The 9450-nt window shown below is 34.9% G+C and overlaps 2 protein-coding genes and 1 long non-coding RNA gene across 3 annotated transcripts in view; all 3 read right to left on the bottom strand.

The window, feature by feature from the left end:
• Nucleotides 1–1075, bottom strand: part of LOC107183770 (sucrase-isomaltase, intestinal-like) — a 6969-nt gene extending 5894 nt beyond the window's left edge. The window contains exon 1 of the mRNA XM_015566627.1: nt 987–1075. Coding sequence (XP_015422113.1) covers nt 987–1075 — 89 coding nt within the window. The remainder of the gene's footprint in view (nt 1–986) is intronic.
• Nucleotides 1076–1705: 630 nt separating this feature from the next.
• Nucleotides 1706–4079, bottom strand: LOC107183772. Its single transcript, XR_001514579.1, has 3 exons — nt 3945–4079; nt 3119–3203; nt 1706–1763 (listed from the first exon to the last, which is right to left on the bottom strand). It is a non-coding gene; the product is annotated as an uncharacterized LOC107183772 (long non-coding RNA).
• Nucleotides 4080–4111: 32 nt separating this feature from the next.
• Nucleotides 4112–9450, bottom strand: part of LOC102771448 (sucrase-isomaltase, intestinal) — a 55501-nt gene continuing 50162 nt past the window's right edge. The window contains exons 10-12 of the mRNA XM_015566626.1: nt 6598–6766; nt 4981–5097; nt 4112–4120 (exon numbers count right to left, since the gene is read on the bottom strand). Of these exons, the coding sequence (XP_015422112.1) occupies nt 4112–4120; nt 4981–5097; nt 6598–6766 (295 nt within the window). The remainder of the gene's footprint in view (nt 4121–4980; nt 5098–6597; nt 6767–9450) is intronic.

Genomic DNA, 9450 nt, shown 5'->3' with positions numbered 1-9450 from the left:
GGAAATTAAAATCCAAACTTCTGCTGAAATGCAACAGAGCACCATGGAATTTACTAATGAAAAGGGTGACTTAAATGTCTAGGTCAGTGTTTTTAAAAAAAGGAAAAAAAAAAACTTGTATAATCTCCTTTTCGTAAAACATGTGAAAGCAGCATTCATCAGTATATACTAATTTTAGCATTTCAACTTTATAACCACATTTACTTACTAAAAAGTTAAATGACAAGAATACAAGTTAACTTTGGGCTCCAAAGTGTTAAAATTTGATGTAATAATGCTTTTGTGTGAGCATTTTGTTATACTCTTTTTTAAAATCAATTTTATTAAAACATGAAATGTAATGCCAATATTTAAGGAAATGTATGAAGCATCTCTACAGAACATTGTTTGAAAACCATTGGTTTAATTGTTTAAGATACTATAAGAACCTGACCATGAGAATGGAGAATTCATAATACCACTTCCCCCTGTCACAACTAACTGATCATTTGAAAATAGATTGTACGTCCTTTCTTCAAACGTGGAAATAGTCTTATCCTTATCATCTAAACATAGTCCCATAAAAATTCCTTGAAGACTGGGTGAAATGAGCTAATGCTCATCCAAACATACTCAAAGAATGGGAGAAGAGAACTCAGTTACAGGAGAGATGTCACATTGCTTCCCTCACATTTCACTTTTCTCCCCTTCATGGAGAGCATAGCCCCCACTGGGTGTAACTTATGCAGAAAAGGTAGTTAGATCATTGAAATTATCATTCTTAAGAATTTGAACTATAAAACATGGAAAAGAGCCTGCCACTTATCATAGAAGCACAAAGGATGTATTGAAATATGTCCACTATAAAATAGAAGTTCAAAATATAATTCCAAAATATAGAGTCCTCTAGGCACTGAGGATCTTTGGAAGCCAGTTGTTAATAAGACAAAAATGATAACTTGGAATTCTGAGTCCTGGTAATGGCACAACATGGGCTGAAATTTCACAAACTTGCAATTGAATCCTGAATTTCTCCAGGAAATCCAGTGCTTTTAGAGTTGCTGGTCTTAGATTTCCATAAGATTTCTTCTGTCATTTCATGTGTATTCCCATAATAAACCTCATACTTGAGCAAGCTTTCTGCTTCTTGCAAGGTAAAGTATCAGATTCATAAATTATAGTATCTCTTACACTCTGCTACAAGAAAATATCACTATGTAGAGTCATTTGCTTTTAAGAATTTGTGTTTGCGTAAAATAAATGTCTACTCTACTTCTAAAAAAAAAATCATCCTATCTCTCATCTTAAACATATGCCAATCTATGGCTGAATTCTACCATTTTGAGAAGAGTAAACAATTGTTGTTGTTTTTTTTTTTTTTTTAAGAAAAGGGTTTCCCAAACAACCACAGCATCAGAATTATACAGTCCAATGCTCTATAAGTCATATAAAAATTAGTGAACCCCTGCTGGAGGGGCACAGTGGATTGAGTGTCATCCTATGGAGTAAGAGGTCCCAGGTTCAATTCCGGTCAGGGCACAGGGCCAGGTTGTGAGCTCAATGCCCAGTAGGAGGCATGCAGGAGGCAGCTGATCAATGTTTCTATCGCTCCCTCTCCCTTGCTCTCTGAAATCAATAAATATATACATATATATTTTTAAAGTGGGAAAAAAGCATGTAAATCTCTGAGTTCATAGATTATATTATTTTTTCTATAAAATACATACTGTATAAAAGTCAAACCAGGACGCTTCAGGAAAATATACATACACAGATCTTGCTCCCTGTGAAAAAAGAAAACATTTGACTTTTCAATCCTCTTTTTAATGAAAGTATTCTAGTAAAAATACATTTGGTTCTCTGGATATTGAATCCTACCATATTTATCATTAAAACCAAGTACTGGTCAACCCAGACATGATTATGCAGTGGGGCTAGAGAATCTCCATGAAACATGCATGATTTATCGGAAAATATGTTTCATGTCTAGATTATGGCACGGTAATGTACACTATTGATAATTTTTTCTAAAAAGCCAAATTGGGTTTGCTATATTTCAAAATATTGTTTCAGTATAATGTAGATATAATCCATTACTAACCAGGTAATTACTTTGTGGCATTTTAGTTCAATGGCAATTGCGATGTACTTATTAAAAATGTAAAATATGAAATATTTATCCATTTATTTTAAAAATTTTTGAGTTCTTACTAAGTACAGATTTGTTCTTCTGTATGTTACATATATTATTATGTGTACGTTTCAGATTTATATACATATATGTATATGTGTATATATAAGCATAAGTAGTAGACCACATTATTATAGCTGGCCTATATTATTCTTGTGTATGTTTGCGTGTGTGTGTTTAGATAGAGCTGTGGTGAATTCAAGAACAGTTCAAAAATAGAGAAAATAGTTGCTTTGAAGAATCCCATAAAGGCCCAACTTCAGTTCTTGTGTAACTATGACAAGTTCAAAGCTAGTGAAATTTGACATAATGAACAGGCAGACTTGAAAATATTTTTTCTACCTCTGGAAATCCTAATACTTAGTCCTGAAAGTTGGTACTGATTTGTTGTGAACACATTCTCATGACATCCATCCTGCCTGTTCTCCTGCATGGGTGGCTTTCACCCCCAGTTCTCTCAGATTATAGTCATGTTTTCCCTCTCTTTGTGGCTAAAATCTGGGTAAGATAGCCATCTGGAGGAGAAGGAAAAATTAATTTGAAACAGGAATTTGTTTGTTTGTTTCCAAAAAGGCTAATAAAAACAGCTGATATTCTCAGAATAGACTTTACTGCTATTACATTAGCATAGGTGACCAAAGTACTTTATTTCTTTTATATTTATATTTGGGGGTCAAAATCTTACTTCTGCAACTTATCTTGAGATCAATTTCAGAATCTCTAAATAGCAAAAGCATATATTTCAGTTTTATTGAGACTTATTTAACATGAGGTATATTTTACGTTAGGTAGAATAAATATATAAATACATTGTTTTCAAATAAAAGAATGAAAATGAGGTAAGAAAAACAGGAGAATATGGCTAGACTGGTTGTTAAGTATCAAATGGCACCAAGGTAAACTACTGTGAATAACTATATTGTGCTGGTATAAAACTCTGGTCCTTACCTCTTCAAGTACTGGAGTAATCATTAAAGCTGGTCCCCAAAGGAATGCTCTGTCAATTCCATGAGTCTGAGGATCTGATGTAAATCTGAATTTTTAGGGTGAAAAATTATTCATTTAATCAAATTAATGTCTTTGCATAGATAACTAAAGTCTTACTCAACCACCTCATGTTCACCAAGAAAACCAAAAAGATAAAAACAGGGAAAGGTTTAGGGGACAAGCAGAGTTTTAGGAATAAAATCTCATCATCTAGTAAAGCAACTGAAATCACTTGTCCTCCTGACCAGAAGATAAATGGGCATTAAAACTGAGGTCAAAACTATGCCAAGCAATCAAATTGTCTTCAGTTTTTGTTGTTCCTTTTTGCATCCTAAACAACTTTTAAGGATTCAGCATCAATCCCATCTCCTTCATAAAACTGTCCATTCCATTTCAAATTGACCCTGCCTTTCTTTGAATTTTTATAGGTCATGCCACATAGTCGCGACATACATATATAATGTTCCATATTATACTCAGTTACTTTCAACTCTGTTAGTTGCAACCTTCCCAGTACTCTGTGGGCAGGGACCATGTTTCATTCTTTTTCTATATTCCACACTTTTTAGACAGCAAGACGCAACTTTTATTTTTGTTAGAAAAATTTTGAGTCTTCTTAATTAAATTCTTTAAATCTGTAAACTACTTCTAATCATAGTCAATGGAGAGAAAAACTTATTTGCATATTTATTTATCCCTCACATAATTCCCTTAGTAGGAGAACCCGGTTCCTAAGATCTATATGATAGAAAATCTAAGACTAGAACAATTATTAAATGTGATTTACTCATGCATCAATCCTCGGACCACTGTATTTCCACTGACATGAGAATGGTAGAAGAGGGTATATAAGTAAGGCAGCAATAAGTATCTAATCCTTAATGCAGAACGGGAAATAGCAGCGAACTCTTCTCCAAATACCCCAGGGTCTTGTTCCTATAAAAGAGAAACATTTCAATAGACCTATTAAATGAAATGGGAAATTTTAAGTGTTACTTTTTTTTCTCTCTCTCTTTAGTGGTTAGAGAGAAACAGAACATTTAAAAAATATTATTTCTTTCAACTTGAAAGCCTTTCACAATAGTAGGTTATTGCAGAGTTGTTTCTCAAATATATTACACTAAAGGCCCAGCACACGAAATTCGTGCACTTGTGGGGGAAGGTCCCTCAGCCCACCTGCGCCCTCTCGCAATCCGGGAGCCCTCAGGGGATGTCTGACTGATGGTTAGGCTCGTTCCTCATGGGAAGTATTAGATTTATCAGGGTGATAATTTAGTGAGTTATATAATGTCTAATCACTAAGTTGTACACCTGAAATTAATATAATATTGTTTGTCAACTGTAATTGAAAAATAATAAATTATTTTATGTAAAAAAATGCATTTTCAAGGACAATTTTAGAGAAGCTATTTCTCCAACATTCATTTTTAGTTATTCTCTCACAGTTTTTTTATAAAATCAATAACATGCCCTGACCGGTTTGGTTCAGTGGATACAGCGTCGGCCTGTGGACTGGAGGGTCCCAAGTTGTACAGGAGGCAGCAGGTGGTTTTTTATCTCTCAATGGTGTCTCTCTCTCTCCCTCTCTCTCCTCCTTTCCCTTTCTCTCTCTAAAAAATCAATAAAACATATTAAAAAATAAAATAAAATCAATAACATAATTTTTTAAAAAAAACAATTATATATTTTGACAACTTCGTTTTAAAAGTTTGATTTAATTCATATTTTTATGATTCTATATGTACTTTCAAATCCCAGTTCTTAAGTACAAGTTAATATGACTACTGCATAGCAGCTACCATTTCACATTAATGCTCACTCACCTTCATCCCAATTGCATTATGGTTTCTGGAAAAGGGATAAAATGCCCCAAGTTGCATCCAACGAAGGCAAAGTTCGTAAGTTGTCTCTTCATTAAACCCACATATATCAGCTCCAATCTGGGGAAAGATTTTTATGACCTCAAAATATATCACTTATTACTTCTGCCAATAAAGCCTGCACTGAAAATTTTAGGACACATTATTTTTAATTTTACTGTGGAATCTAAAGATGGAAAGATCCTCTTTGAGAAAAACATTTGGAATAAAAAAGTGATAATTCCCTCTTGCCCACCTTGATTAAAAAATATACTATGGGCTATATGACAGTATAAGTGCTTTAGGTAATCCAATATTCCGACAAATGCTTCCCCCAGCCCCCCACCCAAGTGCAGTAATATAAAGTCCCTGCCTCAATATGGAAGTTAAAGACGTAGAACATTTAGCTAATCCAAATGCTTAGTGGCTAACCACTCAGGCTGGAGCAAAAGCCTCAGGATTATAGCATCTGATTATGCTCTCCCTTTTATCATATAAAGTTACAGATACTTTGCTTCCTTATATCTAAGGAAGGTCTCTCTAAGTCTCCAAATTGTTTTATTCTGGAACTCTTTTTTTCTCTCAGAAATATTATATTTAACCCCCAAATTCATTTAATGTTGAAGTTTGTAGGCAAAAAACAGCATGAAGAAATAAAGCATGCAGTCATAAAACCTGTGACTTGTAATAAAAATGTTTTACCGTGACCACGGTAAGTGTCTTACTGACACCAACAACTACGGGGGGTGTAATCTACTCTTCTAAAACTCTAAAATTTTCAGTGGAGAAAGACCAGGTCATGCTCCCTTCCTCTATGGGTCTGCTTATATTATGACTTTTGCCTCTGTCAGTTTCTAGTCCAGACAAAACTTGAAGCTGTATTTCACTTTCAATATTTATTTCGCAATTCTTTGAAAGTACCTAATCCATCACTTGAACAACAAATGCAATTCTCACAGAATTTGAGTACACAGCAATTTTACTTGAAGCTTTCCAAAATAAGACAAATATTGCCCTATATGTTATTTTTGTAAAAAGTCATTTGGATATGGGGAATCTGCTACAATAAAACTTTGAAATTTGTTAACATAGCAAATTCTTTCATAGCTAAATTGTTTATCACTAGGGCTCAGATAAGAAAGTATTTTGCTGTGTGTTTGGAACATTTTACTGATTTAATTTCACTTCCTCCCTGAGTGAACTTTCTATTCCTCCTTCCAAATTGTCGGTCCCTTCTTTTTTCACACGTTACCTAGAAAGCTCATAGTAAAAGGTTATAGAAGAATTGTGAATGGGGTGAAGATAGAAGTGAATGACAGAGGAAATAAACTTCTTCAGTTTTACCATGACCAAGTGTCTTACTAACACAAAACAAACAAAAATAATTTAAAAATATGTGGTTCTCTTGAAATCTATATAGGTTGAGGGCAATGCTAAAGTGCCTATCTGAAGCATATTAGTTATACTGTCCTGAAACAATTTGAGTGCATTTTATCTTCACAGAAGTAGATTGGTGCCCCCAAATAATATGGGTTGACAGATAGGCCTTAATTTGATTGAATGTTTAATTTGAAAACTTACATATGGAATTCCAAAGAGATTAAATTCTAGCATTCCAATGATTGACATATGCATATCTCTCCAACGTGAAAAGTTATCGCCCAGCCAATGGCCAGTGTATTTCCCGCTCCCAACAAATGTTGAACGACTCAAAACAAATGCTCGCTTTCCTGTGGCATTCTGAGAAGCACTTTGAGAAAACAAAAGAAACATTTTCTTCAGTAGCGTTCTAAAAGGATACTCCTCCCACCCCGCAAAAAAACCAACACAAAAAACCAACACATGATCTTAAAGTGCATGAACAAGCCCCTATTTCATGTAATTTAAATATTTTATCAAATGTGTAAATCTGTGTGAACATGAAATGGCAGGAATTAAGAAAACAAAAAGAGAACTTGCCATATGTAAACTATTTTACACATTTCATGAAATAACTGTTAAAAGCCATTGCTAACCATCCAAACCAAATTTTCTCATTTAGTGCAAATGTTCTCACACTAAATGTTTCTTATAAGTTATACTACCAGGCAGGTAGTATATGGTTTCTCAACCATGGCTATATATTAGAAATGTCTGAGAACTTTAAAAGAAAAAAAAAAGGAAGGCATCATCGTTGATCAACTAAATCGGACTATCTGGGAATGAGTCTTAGCCATCAACATTTTTTAAAATTCTGCTTTTTTTTTTAATATGTGGCAATGGCTGCTTTTATACTAATGTTGAAAATGCCAGTAGTTGTAGTTTGATACTGATTATATTTCCTTAGTGAAACCTTACATGTATGTAAAAAATAACATATGTGTAGATATTTAGTATCATTATTATAAGTTTTTGTTTTGGTTGTTTTTGTTTGAATTGAACTTGTATGTTTAACCACTTTGGGGGTTTTTCTTTAACATCAAAATCTGGTCTCCACTCTATTTCAACTTCACTTCTAACCTTGATTGCCATTCATAGTCTTTTGGCCTCTTGTATCAAACCATCCTGTAACCTCACTGAAGCTCTGACAGTTGTTTCAATCCACATATGTACAATATACATTATAAAAATTGACTTTTTTACAAAATTGATACATCTCTTTTCATAATGGAAAAATTTGCTAAACTCTAGTGAAATATAAAGCTCCTTGAAGGCAAGGACTTATTTCTGGTAATCTTATTGCTCTACTAGAGGCCCAGTGTGCAAAATTGCATGAGACCCAGACCCACTGTGCCATGAGACCCATCAATGCACCTCCTGGGGACCGGTCGTTTGGTCATTATAGCATTACGGCATTACAGTCACTGGCTTTTTATAATATAGACTAGAGGCCCAATGCACAAAAATCTGTGCACTCGGGGGGTCCCTCAGCCCAGCCTGTGCCCTCTCACAGTCTGGGACCCCTCGGGGGATGTCCACCAGCTGGCTTAGGCCCACTCCCCGGGGGATCGGGCCTAAACTGGCAACCAGACATCCCTCTGGCAGCCCAGGAGCCCTCGGCAGATGTCCACTTGCCAGTGGGGCACATGCCCTTGACCGGAATCGAACCTGAGACCCTTGAGTTCGCAGGCTGACGCTCTATCCACTGAGCCAAACCAGTTAGGGCAAGATGGATATTCTTAATTGCATTCTGTAGGAGTTGGAAAGATTCAAATATAAGATGAGTTACTTAGGCAAAGTCACATAGTTATTCCCTGTTTTCACTCACTTCGAGAATAAGGACTGTGCCAGGCTCTCCCAGTATTTCTTGTCCTGCATTGGAGTTAGAGTTAAAATTGTAGCCAACGGAGAAGTTAGAATTTATTTGGTGCTATGTTTAAGCACTTTAAAATCTAACCTATAAATAAGAAGTTAACTGAAATAGGTTTTGCAATTAAACAGATGTAGTTTAAACTTCGTCTAGCTCGTCATTATAACATGCAACTTTTGAGCATGTTACTTAATGACTATAAAATGGGGCTAATAATGCTTAACTTCTCAGAGTTGTTATAATGTATAAATGAAAATAAGTTACATATGAAAGCACTTCTCACAACCAGCTAGCCCATAACAAGTGCTTAGTAACAGCTCATTTCCTTCCTGTACTTTCTAAACTTGCCTAGCAGTTACAGTCCCTGATCTGCTTCACCCGGGTTAGACAACTTGAATCCCTATTTTAGGCCATTGTTTATCTACCTGGAAATCCATGAATAATCATTTTGTTTCTCAAGGGTAAAATAATGAGTGGGATTTAAATTATTAGATTAAATTGAATGATAGAGGCTGTAGTAATAAATTCAGTAAACACCTTTTATGCCTTCTCTAGATAAAGCTTGCTAATGTTTCCACTTAAAACTATTTTTATGCCTCTGGGAAGTAATTTTCATTGAGTTTCATTAAGTTCAGCATTTGGAAGTCACATTCATTTTTTATCCCTGATGTATGAAAAGTACTCAGAAATATAATTTTACACCGAAGAGGAATACTAGTCTACATTTACTACTCCTTCTTTCTCTCTCCTCTTCCTCCTCCTCCTCCTTCATCTTCTTCTTGCCTAAATTTCTTGATGAGTTAAATACAATTAACAATTTCTTGGGTAAGCTACTAATAGTTATGAGTGGTACATTCTAAAATCTAAAAAGTGATTCCTTGCCTTTTCAATAGAAATTTGAAATGGGTTATTAAATTAAGGGTGAAAAGGGTGAAGGGGCCAAGCAAAGAAAAAAAGCACACAGTGCATAGCCACAGACCGCAGGGTGGATTATCAGAGGGAAAGCGGGGTGGAGGGAGGTAGCAGAAGGGCAAGGGAGGATAAATGGTAATGGAAGGAGACTTGACTTGGGGTGGTAAACACAAAATATAATATATAGATGATGTATTATAGAATTATACAACTGAAGCCTATATAATTTTATT

The sequence above is a fragment of the Myotis davidii genome, unplaced genomic scaffold (genome assembly GCF_000327345.1).
Source record: "Myotis davidii unplaced genomic scaffold, ASM32734v1 scaffold902, whole genome shotgun sequence".
Taxonomy (NCBI): domain Eukaryota; kingdom Metazoa; phylum Chordata; class Mammalia; order Chiroptera; family Vespertilionidae; genus Myotis; species Myotis davidii.
Note: the sequence above shows the minus strand (reverse complement) of the source record. Positions and strands in the feature narration are given on the sequence as shown.